The sequence below is a fragment of the Mercenaria mercenaria genome, chromosome 10 (genome assembly GCF_021730395.1).
Source record: "Mercenaria mercenaria strain notata chromosome 10, MADL_Memer_1, whole genome shotgun sequence".
Classification (NCBI taxonomy): Eukaryota; Metazoa; Mollusca; class Bivalvia; order Venerida; family Veneridae; genus Mercenaria; species Mercenaria mercenaria.
Window position 1 is genome coordinate 53,456,943 of NC_069370.1, and position 22,347 is coordinate 53,479,289.

Below are 22,347 nucleotides of genomic sequence, written 5' to 3' on the forward strand. Positions count from 1 at the left end.
GTTGCTTGTCAGTAGTTGCTACAGTCTGTGACGCCAATATTTCTGTTTCTACTCTAGCATTGACACAATTAACATTCCTTAAAATCGCTTGTGTGGTCTGCACGACATGCCAAAATGAATTTTTAAGAATATGTTTCAAAAGATGTGTAAATGATGGTTAGTAACAATGGTTAGTTACACACATTAATGTGTTGTTCTGTTTGCAAACCCAGTAATTCTGTATACCCCCAACAAACTAAATGCTTGTACGTGAATGGCTGCCTATATCCAATCGTTTTCTATTTGAAATTGTGCTATTGATGAGTTTCATGTTCATTTCTTGCAAAAGAGTTGCCCTTTTTTATACCACGTCTTGCTTTACCGTCATTTTAATCATTGCTGCATAAACAACAGCAATTGCTCTACATCTGAGAATCAGTTGAGACAAATGCTGATATTTAAGACATATGATAAATATGTTTTTGTGTTATAGCGCGTGGAATTTTATGAAAACGCCTAGTTCTATCCCATTTGACAAACTACATAAAATATGCAACACTAATGTACCATATGATATTGTTGTTATACTACTACACGTTCCCTAATTCACTTGATATGTTGATGAACTAAACAAGAATGTGTGCTTATCTTCTATGAAATCAGATGATGTTTGGTTCTGCCGCCTTTCAAAGAGGTGTTAGATAGGATTGTATAAAAGTATTCCTCTGAATATTGGTTACTCATATTATTAGAAATTGAAATTAACAAACGTTGAGATAAATGATCCATTATAGAGCATGTCTTATTATACACATACGTATTAATATTGTTTTCTACCGTTGATATAGCGGTTGTAAGATATATTCGTCTTGAGACATCATGCGACTTTTGTAATGAATACAATCGCACAGACATATTGTATGGACCTGTTTATACAAAGCAGTGAATAAGTTAAACATTTTATCTTATTTTATACCATCTTAGAAATAAATAGAGTGACAATGTTACATACGTTTATCAATTACAGTAACGCATGCCCTCAGCCTTGGATTGAAGTATCCGGTTTGACACCGGGTCACGTTAACTGTTCTGTTTCTGTAACATGTGATGTACTGTGCTCCCCACAGCTGAACTGGTACCGGATGATTGCCATCTGAGAGTCCAACACATGAAGGAAGCCGATCCTGGCATGGCACACAACTTGTATCATTAGCGGAACATACATTCTGCTTATATTGACCTAAAGAAATGAATCAACACTTTCTATATCTCATAAAATTAAAAAAAAAAACAAATATACAGAAATTCTGTCAAATACATGAGAGGGAATCATACAATGTTAAGAACTAAGAAACTCGGACCTTTTTAGTATAACATTAACACGACCCATTATCTTTTCCTATCAAACAAAAAGGACTGAGAGTATAATGCAACAAAGTCACAGTTACGTCATAGCGTCAGACGTAAAATGGGTTCACGGGAAATGAAAACCAATAAAATTGTATTTAAAAAGTATTCTGCGGATGTCTTCAAAGGAGTATAAATGTAGATAGTAATCCTTGATTTACAGTAATGTCTGAATTAAAATAATATATTCTTCATGACATAATTCCGTTGAGTTTTATCTCCAAACAATGATTTTATTTAGCGACGAAATTCTCGCTCGGAGTCTATATATTTCTTAAACTTTTATATAATAACCGTGAAGTAGTTACTAATGTAACAAATGAGCTGTATCATATTGTGTGTAAAATTTATATGTTTTCCGAAATTCAGCTATGCCATAGGAGGCTGCGCCTTTACAAAATGCTGCGCCTTTACAAAAAAGTCTTTTTCTCCAGGGTTATTGTCCTTGTTTTTATTCATACGAGTGAGGTATCCGTTAAGATCTTTATTCAAAATATGCTATCAACTGATACATCTCTACATCGAATACGCTTATCATCACATGTCATTTTTGTTAGAAAAGTAAAACATTTATTAAACCTGAAAGCTACTTACATGGAGCCTTTGGCTCAGGTCGTGTTTGGCATGCAACCTGGGAGAAATCTCTACATATCTTCATACTGGTGTCGTACAGTTCCGGATACTTGCACTCCGTCACGTAACCGTCTTCAGGCGAAGAGCAGTTGTAAAACACGGCACAGTTGTCGGGATTCGTTACAACGTCAGTCACGTGCACCTTGCAGTACTCTTGGATATCAACTGAAAAGAGATTAAACCTAATAAATTAATTGTTATTAGTAAGTTCTTTCACACAGGCAGCTGTAAATAAAAGAACATGCAAAATAAATAGGCAGGATTGTTGTAAATAGGAATGGCAAAAATATAACAAAACTAAAAGACTTAGTTTATGCCGAAATTTAAAAGACTTCAAATATTTCAATATGTGTAACTTTGGCCTTATTCCTAAATTTTCAAAAGTGTATTAGACAGTTGGCTAACTGGGAAAAGAGGCCTGGTTAACAAGTCCGTAGGCATTTTTTAGTACAATATGGTATCATACCTTAAAATGCTCGTTATTCTTTTTTCTATTCAACCAGGGTGGATACCAGGCTCAAAAATCCATTTTTATTTTTTTTGTGAGGCCCCAAAAGGGGACAATTAGTTTTTTCTCAATTTTAAGGGAAATTAAAGAAAATTTTAATTTTTATCATTATTTGATGAAATGTTTATCTGTTTTAGATTAAATGTATTGTAATATGAATAAATATGTTCATCACACTAATTATTTTAGAATTTGAGGCCCATTACAGGGTTAAAAAAAATATTTTGAAATTTTTGATAGGTAACGCATAATTTAGATGTATATTGTTTCCACTCTATTTGTGAAATATCTACGGTAGTAAGTATTGAGTATTTAAGGTTCAGGCGTGTAACAGGCATTCTAATACACAAAATAATAAAAAGGCACCACTATGGGGTCATGTTATTGTAGAATAATTGATGAGCAAATTTTAAAGTTTGTTGAAAAAGTTTGGTAAATTTCCCTCTTCTTTCATATGTTGCAAACCATAAAATTTACCAGAAAATTTTCTTCACAGCAATTCAATATTTGTTCTTAGGTAGTTATTTTACCCCCGCACTCCCCCACAAAAAAATGAGGCTCCAAAGGGTTTAAATTACTCACATTTCATGATAATTTAGATTAATAAGTAGATATATATTAGTTAACAGAATCATTGCTGAAACATATTTAGCATATGACGATTTATGATTCACCATTTTATATGTATGGTGGTATTCACATCTCTTTAATAGGATGTAAGTGGAACTTTAACTAATATGCCATAGTATAAATATAGCTCAAAGACCAGATTAATCTTAAATGTGTGCCCTCTTGATATACTAGTAGCATGCCTACAATTATATTCATTGGCAATGTCACCTATACATGTTTCTTTATTCATCTGATCTCTTGTAACATTGGAATATACCCCAGACAACAACCAGATCACTTGATTCAGCTAGCCAGAGAGACAAGTCAAAGACGTTTTTAACCAATTTGGTATCAGTGGAGCAGTTGTCAAGTATTTAGGTTTCCGCTGCTCAATCTGGAGGTCAGCATTTAGTGTACCACATGACACCAGTACTGGTGTGTGTCCACTTCAGTATATGTCACAATGACACTGCACAGCTGATAGTTACATTTTATTATTGTAAGTATTTCATTACCTGAAAAGGATCACTGATGTTCATGTGAACATGTACCACCTATTTTCCCAACCAGCTATGTCTTTGGTAGGTGGTGTTTATGAAGTAGCCACAAAGGGGCTAGAAAATTCTAATATTTTCAAAAATGATGTAATCATTAGTATTTTGTGTAATTTTGTGCCTTGCAGATTGTAGATATCGGCTCTTCTTTGTCCTAATATACTCGCCTCTATTCATGCTATAGGAACAAGAATGTCCAGGACCTGTGAAATCTGTTTGTTTACAATTTTGATAATAGATTAAGTATGTATATTTTGTTGTTCGTTATTAACGATAGTTATACTTGTAAGGATTCCTGAGAGTAAGCATTTTTATGTACAAATGACTGCATGAAACGATTTTCCTGGCACCTTAGTGATGGTCAGGGCTAGATTCCAACCTGAGGGCTCTCCATGAAGTTTCAGCTAAACATTAAAAAATATTAATGGTCATTTTTTCAGTTCTAGGCTTATTATGCTCTAGAAGCCTATTTTGCTCAGGTTAAAAGAACTGAGTACATGTCTTAATAGCTGTTAGGCTTACTTTATATCAACTTTACAGAAACATTTCGTATTGTACATACTTTGCATTTACGTCTTTTATTTACACTGTTATGCAACTCTGAAAAGTTGGAAGGATTAGGAGAAAGGTTTACTTCACTTTTTACTGGTTAAATTTCCAAGTTGTGTTTTTACGACTGACAGTTCCAAATCTGTGCTCCACTTTGTTTCTTTTTGTGTCCGTGTCTTTCTCGTTGTCTGTATATTTTACTTTGTTCATGTATATTAAGTGTAAAGTTAATCATGTACACATCCATACAATCACTGATATTGGGTTTTTGTTTGAGGGGGGAGGTTCTTTCTTCGAACGTAGTTTTTCTTAATGAATATTTGTCCTTGCGATTTTTTTTGTCTAGCCTTGTGCTTTGAAAATTCTCTCAAAAAGTAAAAATGCAACATCCATTCTTTAGGACAGTCTAAGCATGACTTGTGTTACATGAGCATATGGTGCCTGTGTTGTTATTCATTTTACTACCACCTTAGAAACTCATATTAATTACATTTCGATATACAGAAATTCGATCATCAATAAGGAATGACATACCAAATATCCACGGGTAAAAGTCTTGATACTGTTAAATGATTAATAAATTGACCAAGAGTTTAAGTCTGATAAGTTTGAAGTTTTTACCTTGCAAAACACTTTGTGTCATTTAAACGCGATTACAAACATTTACGTGTAATGTCCCACGAGGTTTTCTATATTGCAATAATATTATTACATCTGATGACTCCACCATTTCATAACAACTGAATGTCAAATGGTCTTTTGGCATACCACTGCTTCAACAAAATATTTTTGAAAAATGCCTGTTCTGGCCATGGATAAAGTCCGCTAACGATTTTAATAACAATAGCTGCCCAAATGCCTTGCGCTCGACTATTCGACAACTTCTACGTTTAACAAGGACCATGACTGGGCAAGACTTACAAAACCATATATTGGTTACTTCCCGAGATTTGATGACCGGAAGCACTATGTGAAATTTTAATCAAATGCATGTAGTTTCTGAAATACACCTTGTTTTTTAGGTACATGCTAAACTTTTACCAAATATTCTAGGTTGAAAACGAATCATATTTTGTATTAAATTCAGTCAAGATTATTTTTATTTCAAAAGGTTAGATAACACAAAAGCCTTATGTAAAGTTTTAATCCAACACATATATTGGTTGGTAAGATATGAACTTACATGCAAAACTTATCCAATGTGAGGATGTCAACAAAGGCGACACCAACACCAGAGTGAACAGAATAGCTCTCACTATTCTTCAAATACACTGGAATTTTGAAAAGTTTGGCAATTTATATGTGTATATCAATGTACATCAAATACAATGTTTTGAAGAAAAAAATGAAATCTTTGCCAGAAAGTGATTTTGCGTGTTTACTTTTTTGAGTGTATATATCGGTTCAGTATTCCATATTTGGGCAATTTGACTATATGTGTCTCAAAAGTTAGTACCAATAAACCGATATTTTACGCAACCTTATTGAAGTAACAATTAAATGAAAATAAGGAAATGAAATGCAGCGAAGTAACATGTATATGTAATTTATTGGCTCTATAATTTCTTGAAATTCTCAGAGTTACTTATTCTATATGTATCAAAGTGTTTTGTGAAAGTCTCGGTTTTAGTGTTCTCATACCTCAATAGAAAGTGATACTGCAATAATAAAAACAATAAAATTACTTAACACAATAAGTTTTAGTACAGTTAATGTTTTAAGACTGCGTGTGTATATCCACACACTTAACCGAATGTTACGTTGATTGTAAAAATGATATGCAGCATGTCCGGTTAAAATTGTTCATTTTGAGTGTAACTCCTTTTGGGGCCTCTTGTAATATATATGAAGTTTTTTATATGCACTGGATACTATAGAGGTTAAACATTCATTTCTTAATTACATGTTAATTATACCAATGTACCGCAAATTTTAACATATTGGATACGTCACATCATCATGTAAATGCCGTCTGACGGAGAACCCCCAATTTAGGGCCTCTTAGTCTTTAATTTCACTTGAAAATTACATTTATACCTCAAATTATATTATATAATTGAATCTTTCCACTCTATTATATAATTAAGTCAGATTTACCTTAACCTGTAATTTAAACAACATTTTACTTTCATTATTATTTCTTATCACATGCACCCCTTTTGGGGCCTCACGAAAACTTGAATAGGAATAATTGAACCTGGTATCCACCCTGGCTGAATTCCATATACCACAACAAACATTTTAATATATGATACCATATTGTACTAAAAAATGCCTACGGATTTTTTTCGCGGGGCTTTCGCCAACTGTCTATATGCAAAACTACACAATTAAGCAGATTTCCTGTGTAAATACCACTTTCTTTCAAAATAAAAAATTCATATATTATGATTGATACAATATCACTGTGTTCGTGTTCACAAGGGCATATCTATCTATACCTGGATCAACCTTTGTGCGACACTGGTGTTGCCGCGGATGGTAATATCCTGTTTGACACGTGCGCACCGCCATCGTTCGATTCGTAAAGCACTCAATATATTTATCGCTCCACAGGTGAGTCGGATGGGGTTGAGCTCCGTCCGGAAGACCTATACAACTTGGTAATCTTTCTGGACACGGAGAACAGGTAGGATCCGTCTGCGAACAACGGTTTTGTTCATACTGACCTATAATGCATAAAAAGAAATTGACCTGAAAGTGAATAGTAACGAGATAAATGATGACAGATTAGTCTAAAAGTACAATTGGTGATTAATTGTTTCTTCTAGCAAGTGTGTTCTACATCGTACGGCAACAAAGAAAAAAGAAAATTTTAAGATATCAGGAAATTATTGCTATACTTCTTGAGAAGGCTTCGAAACCTAGTAACTGACATATTATAAAACATAATATGTTATGGAAACATATGAGAATTAGTTGTTTTTGTAATTGTTCCATTCAAAGTTGAAAAGCGATCGTCACGTGGTACCGAATGTAAACGTCCTTCGTTAAAAAGCTATATATAAATGGTTGTTAAAAGTTATAAAAGTCATTAAAAGATAAAAGGTAAAGGCATATTTCCCGGAAGCACAGAGCACCCCAAACACAGCCAATCACGGAAAAAATATTGTAGACGGGCTGCTTCATAAATCCAACAAGAACATCTTAATCATATACAAAATACAGAAAAAGGGGGAAGGGGTAAGTGGTTGAAAAAAAACTCATTAATATATGTAACAAAATGTTTACATACACGGTGCTTGTGGTTCTGGTCTTGTATTACAAAATGTCCTTCTGAACGAAGCACAGGTCTTGGTGAAGGATGAGAACAGATCTGGATATTTACATTCCCCTGTGTATGCACCGAGAGCAGACGCAGGCTGAGAACAGTTGTAATACTGCGCACAGTCGTCCTCTGCCGGAACGATTGCCGACGGATTATTTTGACAAAAGTTCTTAACATCAACTGCAAAACAGAAATTCATCTAATGGTCTTTCCTGTCCTAGAATTGCGCTAAACGAATTGTAACAGGTTTAACTATAGTATTTACAATGTTTACAAATAAGACATAAATACCTATATACAACTTTGCAATCCTAGTTTAGATTTTTCGCTACTGATATCCATTGAAATGTTGCCTTTTTTAAGAAAGAAGTTATATTTCTCAAAATGTTTACCTCTTTGAACAACTTCGGTACATGTCTTTGTCACTGGGTGAAAATATCCAAACTGGCAATGTTTGACGGATACTGTTCTGTTTTTGTTACATTCCACATAGTTTGACTGCCATTGTTTTCCAGGAATAGCATTATTTCCGTCCGGTAATCCAACACAACTTGGTAAGCGTTCCTGGCAAGGCCGACAGTTTGGATCCGAACCATTACAAAGGTTCTGGAGGTATTCGCCTACAAAAATTAACAGTTTTAAACAAGTTGTCATAAAGGGACTACCATCTTCTTCTTTCTCTCCCTTTTCTACTTTTTTTCTTTCATTTATAATCATCATCATCATCGTCGTCGTCGTCGTCGTCGCCATCGTCATCATTGCTTTGGTCATACAATGTACCCGCGTTAAGCTCACATTTATCATTGCTTTGGTCTTACAATGTACCCGCGTTAAGCTCACGTTTATCACTGCTTTGGTCTTACAATGTACCCGCGTTAAGCTCACATTGATCATTGCTTTGGTCTTACAATGTACTCGCGTTAAGCTCACATTGATTATTGCTTGGTCTTACAATGTACCCGCGTTCAGCTCACATTGATCATTGCTTTGGTCTTACAATGTACCCGCGTTAAGCTCACGTTTATCATTGCTTTGGTCTTACAATGTACACGCGTTAAGCTCACGTTTATCACTGCTTTGGTCTTACAATGTACCCGCGTTAAGCTCACATTGATCATTGCTTTGGTCTTACAATGTACCCGCGTTCAGCTCACATTGATCATTGCTTTGGTCTTACAATGTACCCGCGTTACGCTCACATTGATCACTGTTTTGGTTATACAATGTACCCGCGTTACGCTCACATTTATCACTGTTTTGGTTATACAATGTACCCGCGTTACGCTCACATTTATCACTGTTTTGGTTATACAATGTATCAACGCAAGGCTCACATTTTTTATTGGATTCAAAGTAAAACTCAAGTTTTTCATTGCTTTGTCCATATAATGTTCTCAAGTTAAACTCACATTTTTTACCACTGCTTTTGTTTAAAATGTATCAACGTTAAGCTCACATTTATCATTACTTTCGTCATACAACGAACGCTTATTAAACTCACTTCTCTAAGTCAAGATAAAGTTTACAGAAATACGTACAAGGTGGCATGGGTTCGTGTCTTGTTCCACATGGCACAGATTCAAAAGATTCACAATGCTGTGTTACTGTTGAAAACAGGTCAGGGTAGTTACACTCTTGCAAATAGGATCCCAACCTTTGAAAAATATAGACATTATATTACAGAATAGCACCAATCTCATAAATCATGACTTTTTTTGAAGAAGTACTCCAGAAAAGGGAAGGAACTCTTCGATTAACAATTCGTCAATGTATAAGCAAATTCCTTTGAATTATGTAAAAATGTATAAAATTAACTTTTGTAATCTTTATATAAATAATACTTGTTATTTTATATATTGTAGATGTATTAGTCAACTATAAGATAGTGTATAGCATATTATTACTCTTAAACTGAAATGAAATGCCAATATATTTTCATATGCTGCAATACATCAAAGAAGAAAAACACATTTAGAATTATAGTTAATAAAATGAGCACTTTGTTTAAGAGTTTCTTCCTTTCAGTTACGTATGTGAACACCCCTTGTTTATATTTTATATTACAAATGAATTGCTTTACAACAGATGTTCGTATTAACAAAAGTTTGAGATAGAAATAAATTACCTTGATCTCGGACTTGAACAGTTGTAATACTGTGCACAGTTCGTGTCATGTGCCTTTATTGCTAGTGAATTTGCCTGGCAGAACGAATTTATATCCGCTGAAAATGATAATTCTGCATGGTCATTAGTATTTCTTACTAGTGTCTTCGTCTCTATTTAAGGAAACGTTGTTGTTGCGCTTTTTTTTTCATCAATAAAGAATATCACCGATTAAATTAGTCTTTCAAACACATCGGACATCCAGAATTTATTTCCAAAATGTGTGTTTTGCCAGCTTTGAACCGTGAGAAATTCAAGGTAGAAAAAGATATTCACCTCAAATTGTGTAAAAGTATTCTTTAGATTAGATTAAGCACATGTAATGCTGAGTGTCTGGTAAATTGGGGATATAGCCTCTGTATATTTCTCGGTATGTTAGAGTAATTAAATATTGGAGTAAGTTGTTAAATACAGAAAAGGATTTATGAGCAAAATGTTTCTGACTGCTTTAAAGGTTGTAATAATTTGTTATCAAATGTCAATTTGTTTAACATGGATTTACTGACTCTTACTACATAGTGACAAAATAAAATTTAAAACATTCCCTAATATATCTAAATAAAGATTGGTTGATAATTATATGCAAGACTGGCATAGTTCCATTCAAAACATCAATGTGTTGGAGCTTAACTAAAACTGTAAAACAAGTTTGTCATATGAATTATTTTGATATTTTACCAAGTAACTTATATTTTTCATTTCTAGATTAAGACTGTCTGCTCATTCTCTTATAATACAAACTTGTCGTTTTAATAGGAATAGACTGCCACAAAATGAGAGGCACTGTCAATGATGTAATACTCATGATATTGAAGATGAGTACCATTTCATTTTAATGTGTCCTTGTTATAGTAATTTACGAAGGAAATACATAAAGAAATACTTTTATGTACTACCATCGATGTTCAAAATTACTGAGCTATTGCAAACTACTAACAAATCTCTATTATACAAATTTGCAAAATATGTTGAAGAAAGTTTGGAAATTAGAAATACAATAATAAATGTCTAGCAATATATGACCATTCTCTATGTAAACTGCTTTTATCATTATTTATCATACAGTCGCACGTGATGTAATGTTAATGTTATATAGATAAATTTAAAACCATTTTGTTGAAAGTCTTCAGGTTTATTCAGATAAATAGGGAGGCAGGCAGACAAACAGGTATCGAACCAAGAAAAGACCGACATTACTAATTATCGACACGACCAAACATAGAAAAAAGCACCGACAGAATATCGAAAAATATATAGACTTGCAGCAAAATACACCAGAAGTGAAAGGAAAGTAACTCTGATTCAATTGATAGATATAAATCTACCAATAAATCTACCAAAATTCTTTCCCGTACAAGACATTAAATTAACAGATAACGGTATGACAAACTTTTATTCAATATAATTATGTCAAGTTGATCATGTCTTTAAAATAAACAATTTAATTCAAATTTATAAACTGCTTTGATTTCAAAACGCTTACCTGATTTAATCTTCGACGCACATGCCATTCTATTAGGATCGAACACGGCACCATTTGGACAATGTTTCACATCCAAAGTTCTGTTCTTGTAGCATCGAACGTACATTTCTGTCCATATGTGTCCAGCTGCAGGTTGATCTCCGTCCGGAAGCCCAACACAACTAGGTAGCCGGTCGGGGCATGGTTCACAGGTATATCCTGCCGGACATTTATTCTGATCGTACTCACCTTCAAATTCGAATTTATATAAACCATATTAAATTTCTTTTCCAATACATTAAAATATATTATTAATTCATACTTGTGTTACGCTATAAGAAAATATCCAAATACGTATATTGAAAGCTCATGTAAACTTTATCTTACCCGATGTTAATCAAGTACAAGCAAGCAAAGTTTACAACAAGGAAGAAAATCATATATGTCTTTGTTCAATACGTATTACTGCTGAATTAAAAAAAAAAACATTCATTTTCAGAATTCATTACAATAATCATGGACATAGAATTTTTGTTAATATGTTAAGATAAAGATAATGCACCTGTCAATATTTTGCCCGCCCAGGGGGGCGGCGGGCCGATCCGGGGGAATTTGACATTTCAAAAATTTTGTTGTCTAAATCCCCACCCTAGGGACAACCTTTTTTGTCTAAATCCCACCCTAGAGCCTGGTTGGTACATCAAATGTTTGTCAAATTCCCGCCTGTCGGGAATGGTCTTCTGTCTAAAGTCCCGTGTATGCCCGCCGCTCCCCCGGGCGGGCAAAATATTGACAGGTGCATAAAAATTATATTCCTGGGAATGCTTCTCATTTGTGGTAATAAGATGCGTATATTGAATGTAAATGATAAAGAAAGGGAATATATTGTATATGAAGGTGTGACATACATGGTGCCTGTGGCTCTGGTCGTTTGTCACAATGAACTGTGGTGAAATCCTGACAAGTCATAGACAATATGGAGAACAAGTCTGGATAGTGGCACTCCTGAACAACGTCTTGACCCAGTAAGGACGCGGAACACTTATAGTATTTGGCACAGTCAGTTTCTACGGGTAACATATCTCCTGGGTTGGCTTGACAATACTGTAAGGCGTCCGCTGAAAGGATTTACCAATTTCTAGTTGTTTGAAATATAAAGAATTACATATTCCAAATACACCTTCATCAAACCTTTTCATAAATGTGTTGAATAAACACTTTTCTTTAAATACTGTTTTACACTGAATTCCCTCCGTCAAGATCTTAAAAACTATAATGGGGAAGAAAGTTAAATGTTAGCAATTAATTTTTTGAACATTGCTAGCACATAAACGTCTGTTGATCTTACTATCAACTTAACTGTAGGAAAGCCAATTAAAAAAGAAACTGTCAAGGGTACAAATGAATGATGTGGAACTACCTACGTTTGTCTATTGTTTCTGTGCACATTTGTTTTACTGGATGGAAATATCCTTTAGAACATTTCTTTGTTGGCAATTCTGTTCTGCTTTTATAGCACGTAACGTATTGAGGTTTCCATAGCATTGTCGCAAATGCATGATCGCCATCACTAAGCCCTTTACAACTTGGCAACCTATCTTGGCAGGCAACACATGTACGGTCATTTGGACTGCACATGTTTTGTTTGTATTCACCTAAAAAGGAAAATCAATAAAAATAATAATTTTAGATCCAAAAATAACTTCAGTTAATCTATACTGTTTTCTGAACTTGTAAAAAAGTACAGACACAATTTGACGATAAGAAGTTGTGTTTGATTTCTAAAAAATAGTACGCTAATAAATAGTCAAACCTAATGAAAGATTAAACCTTCAAACACTATATATGCAGTGACATATGTAAAGAATAGCATATAAATATTAAGAAATCTCATACATGGTGCCTTTGGCTCTGTCCTTTTGTCACAGGTGACTGTAGTAAAATCCTGGCACATCATTGTATTCAAGGAAAACAGCTGAGGATATGGACACTCCATGATGGGATCAGACATGCTCCGGGATGTATATGCTGTACAGTTGATCACCTGTGCGCAGTTGTCATCAACCGGGATCAGTGCCTGCGGGTTAGCAGTGCAGTATGGTTTGGCATCCGCTGTGATGAATATTACACTAATATCTATGTCGGAATTCACGGATTTAATTTTATAAATAATCTTAAGTTCTTAGCAGTGAAAAATTGATCAAGTTAGAGCTAAGATTTTTTCAGTTGAATTAATCGTAGTTACCAAAATTACATTCTTCCTAAGTAATATAGATATTTGGTATTTGAAGTGCTGGAACCACAATTTTCGGACCGGACTGAATTAATTCGTTGTCAAAGCTTAAATCCTAGATGAACGTTTAAATGCAACAGCATGACTTTTTTCTAAGACTGCTTTATTTCATAAAGATATTGTAAACAAAGCATTATTTTTCGTAGCATTTATTTCTATACGTTAAATAATTTAATCTTACTCGGTTGAACATGCTCTGTGCATATCTCCTTCGTTGGATGAAAATAACCTTTCTGGCATTTTTTCATAGCAACTGTTCTTTCTTTATTACAGGTGACATAATCCGGCTTCCACAATCTTGTCGTGAAGGCGTGGTCTCCGTCGGTTTTACCTACACATGTTGGTAAACGATCTGGACACGGTTCACAGTTTGTATCACTGGGCTTGCAAAGGTTCTTTTCATAGTCACCTTAGAAACAGAAACAAGAGAAAACACTTTTCCAGTTGTCGAGATGTTTGGATTTCAAAGAAACTGGAGTTATTATACTTTCCATTATTTTTCTTATATTTTCCTTTCGTTTTGGTATATGATCTTCAGAGATGTTGTATACAGAGGCAAAACTGCGTGCCACCAAGTTGTTTTCTTATGAATAACTTTGTACAAGTCATTTCTGGATTTAGCTTGCAAATCTGGAATTTGCAACCACATTCTACAGTTTATTTCTTTTTATATTGATTCAAATTCAACAACAGTTCTGAGTTTTTAAAGAAACAAGTGAGTGTTTCTTTTTATATGTCTAAAAAATAAGTGTTTGGTATGAATCAAAGTCGGTCCTCCCGCGGGAGTATTTCCTCCTCGCATGGGTTGCTTGCTATCCCGCGGGATTTCCGCGGACGGTTTCTCCCATTATTATTATTAATTAACAACTTACGAGCATGAACTGAATTGGGGTTTCCATAGAATTTTTTATTAGATTATTATCTTATGTTTATGTTTCTTTTACAATACCAGCATTCAGAAATTCTCCCGCGGGTGTTTTCCTCCATATAAACACTATAGAAACAGTACTTACATGGTGCCTTTGGTTCTCTTCTTGTCTGACAGTTGACCGAATTGAATGGCTGGCATGTTAATGTTGTACTCGAGAATAAATCCGGGTATTTACATTCCTGTTTGAAATGTCCTAGAGACGCTGCCGGATCAGAGCAATTGTAATACTGTGCACAATTATCCGGGTCGACTTTAATTTCTCTTGGATTAGCCTTACAATAGCTGTCCATTCTACCTGATCAATAAAATGACCGGTTTTTATGACATTGTTTCACAAATCTAAATGAGTAAGATAAGTTTTGATTCTTTATGTGATATACATATATATTGTTAACTTAGCCTTTAGAAATAAATAGTATTTCAACATTTTCTATTTATGTACTTGGAAAAATTACAAATAAAGGCGATACCTTTATACACTTACATCCAGTTTTTAAGTCAAAGTCGTGAAACTTGTCGTATAAGGTTATCTTATGATGCCAAAATGTCTGGAAAACCTTAAAACTTTTGGTATTATATTTCCTTGGAAACATACTTATTCGCTAACTTTTTTTCTCAAAATTTCTATGTTAGAAAAGGGCATAATTTTAACAAAATAACAGCTAGAGTTATGTTACTTACTCCGTGATGCTATCTCGTAACATTGAAGACATATGTGAAGTTTTAAAGTATTTCAATCAATATTTTTTTCAGAAACCTACTTACATGCAAAATCTTTACCACGATTTCCAAGTTAAAATGGACATAATTTTGACAAAATATAAACCTGCCCTGTAATGTCACTTCATGGTTCTAAAGACATAATATTAAGGTTAACGCCGACAAATGAGTGACAACATAAGTTCTACTATTCAATCTAAAAATCCATAACATAGCAAAACATCTAAAGATGCATATTAGCCATTAAAAATCTTATTTCCGGAGGACTGGATACCTGAAATTATTGAAGAATCAGAACATGCACTGTCGGCCTCGGCGTTCAAATCATTTGGATATCTCGAGATTTCAAATTTTACGACGATCATAGATCTGAATTGTTTCAAAAGCTATTTAAGAACTAGTACAGAAAGACAAATACCAGTCAGTTTGCTGAATAAAAAGCATTAAATGTTTTGTCGAGGTTCTAACGTTCAACCACTGAAATTTTAATTAAAGAACTAAGTATTTTCTACCTTTTGGCACATCAGAAACACAAGCTTGAGTATTAGGATCAAATATATTCCCAGCTGGACAATGTGTGATTGCAACCGTTCTGTTCTTGTAACACTGAATATAGTTCCTGGTCCATAACTTTGTCGGGAACGGTTGTGCACCATCAGTTAGAGATATACAACTTGGAAGTCGATCTGGACATATTTCACAGCTGCTGTTTCCCGGGCTGCATATATTCTGATCATATTCGCCTGTGGGCGTATTTGAAGGTGTACATTATATAAATTATTTGAAATATGTTGAAGAAAATTGCCTTAAAACATTTCAATAGCTATATTTGCAATAACAGACAATAGATACATAAGGACTGAGGGACCAAAAGAGGAATCTAATACCCACCATTAACGCTTTTGAAAACAAAATTCTCTCAAATTTGTTAAATTTTCTTGTAAAACAGTCTTTGGTATAAACTTAATAATTGTGGATTTTGGTCAGGTGTGTATATACATATGAAATTTTATAAACAATCATTTGATAGGCCTTATAAATCAACATTTCATGTGAGTTTTAGATTTTAAGAATTCACATTAATTCAAATAAAACAAACACAATGTAGATCTATATCAATTTCATTTTCACAATTATCATTACATAGAAATAATACCTAAAATTTTGAATTATGTAAAAAAGAAAGTTGGCTGCTTATATAAAACATTTAAGTCTTGATTTGATCATTTTGAAGCACGATATTTAAGATTTTCTAAAACTTCTTATTCAGTTTTCATGTAGTTGCTCTTGCAGATAGTTCTACCTTTCACGTCTTTGGTAAATATTTAATCTCCAATTGCAGAAGAAATCTGAAATGGTGACGTCTAGTTTTGTTTTACTGTTATTTTATTCCCAATAAAACAACCCAGCCCACAGTGCAGTATTGTGAGAAATTTAGTTATATTTCAACAAAAATGATGGTCTTAACAAATTTTATGAATGGCATTAATTTAGTCACTTGACTTTTCACAACGAATCAAATGTCTTGTAACGAAGTTGGAATTAAGAATATATGATACCGGTGTTTCTCTTTGTTTGATAACTCTGATCATCATGAATACATTTTAAACGAAAATATTGCAGTTGTTAAAGTTTATAGATAATTGTTAGTATTGTTTAAGAGGCCTTACAACAGTTTAGCTGCAAACCTATAACCGTAAATAAAAGTTTGCAAGTTATATTATTGGAAAATAATTCAAGATTTTTTTTTTACTGCATAATATGCACATACGGTCGCCTCGTATTTTCTAATCAACGTTCTGTAAAACAATATTATAGGAAACTATCATGCTTTACCGACATGCATCAGCTTCAGGAGTGTTTGCAACGTGATAAAATATATTTTATTCTAGTGAAAATGCAGAAGTTCGTAAATATTGTTTCAAAACACCTGGTTAAATGGCTGTATTGACAAAATACTTACATGGCGCTTGTGGCTCAGGTCGGAGATCGCATGTTACTGTGGTGAATGACTGACAAACCATTGATAAAGTCGAAAACAAGTCTGGATATTTACACTCTGATACCGGATCTGATGTGGGCGTGGCCAATACAGCGGCACAGTCAATAAAATGAGCACAGTTATCGCTCATTGGAACAACATCATGCGGGTGGGCCTGGCAGTATGGCTTGGCATCCACTATAATGTGTCAATATGTTTGGTCAGTACAGCAAAAATAAAAATATTTTTAATTAATGCTATCAATAAAAAGTTTTATAAATACAAAACAGTGTTAAATACGTTGTGTTACGTCATGTTATATAATGTAAAAGTGTTATGTTTGTTATGCTTTTGCCACAACACATCCTAGCATGAAAAACAGATGGATGGCAATTAAAGAAAAAACAACAAATTGTTGTGGAAAGAATAAAAACCTTTGGCAACATCGTCAGTACACCGCTTTTGAACGGGATGAAAATATCCGGAACGACATTTATCCAATGGTAAGATTGTTCTATTCTTATAGCACGTGACGTAGTCTGGTTTCCACATTCGGCCTGGGAAGGTGTTTGCGCCATCAACAACTGCAACACAGCTCGGAAGCCGATTTGGACAAGGTACACATCCTGGATCATTTGCTGAACACAGGTTCCTCTCGTACTCGCCTGATACAATTATTACACAGTTAGGGCAAATTATTAAAAGGACACAAGAAAAAATAAACATTACAAGAAAAAACTCAAATCCCGCTGACAAAGCTGGCCTTTGTTTATTTCATGGAAATATTATCAAATAACAGTTCTACTTTCCATCACCCCTCTCAGTCAACCCGAATCTGATATTATTTTATTTCAAATTAGTTATATTCTATGTTTCCAAAGGATCATCAATTTCACACAGCAGACGGCTATAATGTTTACTTGTTTGCATTCTATGCTTCCAAAAAGTCTTCTTTAGACATGGAACAAGTTCTGCTATTTGTATTGTTTTTTATATTTCAATTCATAATACCCTATAGATAGATAGAAATAATCAAAAACAGTTAATATTTTTGAATTTGCACTTGTATACTAAATAACTTACAAGGGGACATTGGTTCTCTCCTCTTGTTACAAGTGACGGTTTCAAACTTCTCACATTGCATTGTACTGGTTGAGAAAAGGTCGGGATATTTGCACTCCTGTACCGGGTCCGCTACATTGCCATTTATATACAATGTACAGTCTATAAACTGTGCACAGTTGTCCGGTAAAGGCACGACGTCGTTGTGATTGGAATGGCAGTAAGACTTGGCATCAGCTGAAGCAAGAAAATTCCGTTCAATTAGAAGTACTCATAACTATCAGAGAAATATACCTCCGCAAAAGAAAAAGTTCGTATATTTTAGAAACAATGCTATCTTTGTAATAGTCATTTATTGTTAATAAAGACTTGAAATTCCAAGAAAGACTTTATTTACATTACCTACTATTAACACAGGTCAATTAAAAGCAAAACGAAAAATGTTAACTAGATTAAAACTAGAAAATCAATGAAAACTAGAGTGTATAATGTCATAAAGAATAAATGCACTTAGAAACACGTTGTTTAACTATGCTTACGTTTAGAGACATCTTTCGCACAAATTTCTTTATTGGGATGGAAATATCCCTGCGAGCACCTTGTTACATTGATAGTTCTGTTCTGATAACACGTGATGTAGTCTGGTTTCCACGTTCTCGATGGGAAAGCATGGTTCCCATCACTCTTACCTACACAGCTTGGTAACCGGCTTGGACATCGTACACAATTAATATCGTTTGGTTGACACAGGTTCTGCATGTATTCACCTTGAAACAGAAAAATATATGTTGAATATTTTACACTAATCAAACAGACAATTGTATCAAATCTATCTTACAGATATCTTTCAAACCAACAGCGGAACAATGAATAGGGTATATATTTTACTGCAGTCAAGCAACACTCAGAGTACTTGATCCAAGAAAGTTGATTAAAATGTAGTCAAGTAAAGTTCCGTCAGAAACTATATTTAACACAATATTACATAAACGCTACAACAGTTTAATTTAAAGGCAACATAAGAAAGGATTAAAGCTTTTTTGAAAAGGCTGATGTGTTGAATGCAATGAATTATTTATGAATATGTTATGCCTTTGCTGAGGCCGATCTATAGCACATCGTGTCTGAGATTTGTTTCGTTTGCATTCAATGTGCACTATATATTGATGCTTATATAAAAGCTATAGAATATCATTTTTCTCACATGGCGCCTTTGGTTCACTTCTATTTGTACACTGGACTGAATCAAATCGCTCGCAACGTTTTGTTGATTCCGAGAATAAATCCGGGTATGTGCACTCATTTAGATGATGTCCGAGGGGCGCCGAATTGTCCGAACAGTTGTAGTACTGGGCACAGTTTAACGGGTTAGCCTTGATTGCAGTTGGGTAAGCTTGGCAATATGAATCAATGTTGCCTGTATGATTGGAAGGCAATAAATATATTTTACTATAAGATATTTAATTCTATAAAGCATGTACATTGGAGCGGCCCTGAAATATCATAGCTCACATTACTTAAACAATAGATTTAATAAATTAATGAGTACTAAAAGTGCAGGCATTGTGACAGACCTTTGTATTTATAAAGATTCTATATAACAGTTTATGTACTTTATTTGTAAGTCCAAATTCGTCATTAAAATATGTAGAAATATAAATAGCTTTCGTGGCATTTTAATTGTCCAGTAGATAATGTTTTACGTTGTGTTATGTTTGTTGTGCACGTTCTGGTGTTTGGGTCAAATACAGCCCCTGCGGGACACTGATCAACCACAGTTCTGTTCTTGTAGCAGTGTGTGAAATGTTCTGTCCAAAGTTTGGTCGGGAAAGGCTGGTTGCCATCAGCTTTACCGATACAGGAGGGTAACCTGTTCGTACATGTAGTGCACCCTGATATTTTGAGGTTCACACAAAGATTTTGTTCATACTCGCCTGAAAAAGAACTATCATTTGGAAATCCTGGCCTAGCAATGGGCCTTTCTACAGCTATGATGCTGTTCGAACGAGTGCAATGTATGAAATTAAAGGACGTAGTCACGATATGGACATACGGAAAGCAATGGCAAATTATATTTTTGCAGGTAGCCCAATCCTTCATAGAAATTACCATGCATATTATTACTTAATAAATACAGTAGACTAAATATGTTGTATTAAAACTACGATATATCAATGCGTATACTAGCTGATTTTTATTTTATGAGTTCAAATTATAAACCTTATAATAAGTTCATAAAACAAACAGCAGTTAGCAGCAAATTTCTGTATTGCTGTGCCTATGAACTTCCATATTGTAAAATAAACACCAAGATATGATTATTACTTACAAGGTGCCATGGGTTCTCTTCTTTTTTCGCAGTTCACAGTGGTGAAGTTTCGACACGTATGCGTTTGTTTGGAGAAAAGATCTGGATAGTGGCATTCCTGGATGGGATCTGACGCTGTTCCCGTGGTAACTGCTTTACAATTTATATACTGGGCGCAATTATCCGCAATAGGAATGACGTCATTTGGGTTCTGTTGGCAGTAAAGTTTGGCATCAGCTAAAAAAAATGAAACATTGTCTTTTAGGAATACTTTCATCACGTATTGAACTAAAACAAAGCTATACACCCAATGATACTTTTCTTGATTTCAGAAAATGAAAATATTGACGAACAAACACCAGCTGAGAAATGTAAAGATGAAAAAGAACTTATACGAAATATACGGTATGACTATTAGGTCATCGGTAAAGATATTGTTAATGCAAATAACAGTAAGCATGAGTTCAATGGATCTTACGCTTTGATACATCTTCCAAGCATTTTTCTTGAGCTGGATGAAAATACCCCTTTGTACACTTCTTGGCCGGTAGAATGGTTCTATTTTTGTAACATTTAATGTAGTCTGGTTTCCACATTCTCGTCGGGAAGGTGTGGTCACCGTCAGTCTTACCAACACAGCTGGGTAAGTTATCTGGACAGGAGCAAGTTGTATTGCCTTGTGCACACTTATTTTGATCATATTCACCTTCAACGAAACAAGATCTTTCGGCATGAAATTTCATTGGTAATACGTTTTGCACATTCTCTGATGTACCCTTATTCTGCAGTTTTCAAGATATTTGGAACGCAACAAGTAGTTTCTAACCATCAACTGTCGTTACATGTATTACACTATTGTTTCAAAACTGCTAATTCACAGTTAAGGCCATTTCACATAAAAACCGAACCAAAACAGAGTTTTTTTTATTTTCCGGTTTTTTTTTCATTGCCTAAAGTTTTGACATAACACGCCAAATTTTGATCAAGACCTTTGGGCAAAAAACGTGTAAATCATCAAACTTGTAGAAAAACGTGACATTATAGTGTATTCTTACATTTTGGGTTTGGTTTTGTGTACAAAGTATATGTGAAATGGTCGTTACAGTGAAACAACAGAAAATCTACAGTACATGTATAAATAATTTTTTCCGTTCACACCCTTTAAACTTAGAAATGAATATCTGCGGTTTAAATAATAGATGGAATAACAATAATTTTTTACTTTCATTTTTCGCTTACAAGGAGCTTGTGGTTCCATCCGCTTGTCGCAGGTAACGGTCGTGAAATCTTGGCAAGTCATTGACAATGTAGAGAACAGATCAGGATACACACATTCCTTCACAGGATCAGCAGAATTTCCGCCATTAACAACTGCGCAGTCTATATACTGCGCACAATTATCCGGAAGTGGAATAACGTCATTTGGATTGGCTTGGCAGTACGACTTCGCGTCAGCTTTTGAAAGAAAATATATGTATACGGCTTTTGAAATTGTTAACGTTCAATTTCAAAGCCAAACGAAACTTAAGCGAAGAAGTAATTATAATCAGTGTAGTTGGTGAAAAAAAACCCTCCCATCGGACTTGCATACTTAGACGATATAGAAGAATACCACAGACACGTAGTTATTCCGGCAAGAAATCTAACCTTGGCTGTAGCAACGAAGTGATTACATATTTACCTATCTGAGCAACATGTGAATAGAGGTTCTTCCAATGGGCGATATCGGTCAGTTAATTCCCCTGATTAAACAGGTGCGTGTATAGATGGCGCTACATGCGAATAGGTCCTAGAAATGTTTGTTTACATTATTTACATCATTATTCAGTCGCTGTCACTTCAAACTATATTAGTAGATTTGGAAAGTATCCGATAATGTCATCAAAATTCAGCTGTTTATCCCTTGAGCAATTGAGG

General features: G+C 34.3%; 1 protein-coding gene across 1 annotated transcript in view; it reads right to left on the reverse strand.

Moving 5' to 3' along the window:
- Positions 1 to 22,347, reverse strand: part of LOC123560728 (uncharacterized) — a 74,284-nt gene that overhangs the window by 35,604 nt on the left and 16,333 nt on the right. The window contains exons 17-39 of the mRNA XM_053553103.1: positions 21,670 to 21,885; positions 20,909 to 21,136; positions 20,452 to 20,667; positions 19,826 to 20,056; positions 19,327 to 19,539; positions 18,662 to 18,889; positions 18,144 to 18,359; positions 17,495 to 17,725; positions 17,043 to 17,258; positions 15,592 to 15,822; positions 14,442 to 14,654; positions 13,610 to 13,837; positions 13,032 to 13,247; positions 12,560 to 12,790; positions 12,044 to 12,253; positions 11,157 to 11,384; positions 9,636 to 9,732; positions 9,049 to 9,164; positions 7,903 to 8,130; positions 7,478 to 7,690; positions 6,684 to 6,911; positions 1,981 to 2,184; positions 992 to 1,219 (exon numbers count right to left, since the gene is read on the reverse strand). Of these exons, the coding sequence (XP_053409078.1) occupies positions 992 to 1,219; positions 1,981 to 2,184; positions 6,684 to 6,911; positions 7,478 to 7,690; positions 7,903 to 8,130; positions 9,049 to 9,164; positions 9,636 to 9,732; positions 11,157 to 11,384; positions 12,044 to 12,253; positions 12,560 to 12,790; positions 13,032 to 13,247; positions 13,610 to 13,837; positions 14,442 to 14,654; positions 15,592 to 15,822; positions 17,043 to 17,258; positions 17,495 to 17,725; positions 18,144 to 18,359; positions 18,662 to 18,889; positions 19,327 to 19,539; positions 19,826 to 20,056; positions 20,452 to 20,667; positions 20,909 to 21,136; positions 21,670 to 21,885 (4,866 nt within the window). The remainder of the gene's footprint in view (positions 1 to 991; positions 1,220 to 1,980; positions 2,185 to 6,683; positions 6,912 to 7,477; positions 7,691 to 7,902; positions 8,131 to 9,048; positions 9,165 to 9,635; positions 9,733 to 11,156; positions 11,385 to 12,043; positions 12,254 to 12,559; positions 12,791 to 13,031; positions 13,248 to 13,609; positions 13,838 to 14,441; positions 14,655 to 15,591; positions 15,823 to 17,042; positions 17,259 to 17,494; positions 17,726 to 18,143; positions 18,360 to 18,661; positions 18,890 to 19,326; positions 19,540 to 19,825; positions 20,057 to 20,451; positions 20,668 to 20,908; positions 21,137 to 21,669; positions 21,886 to 22,347) is intronic.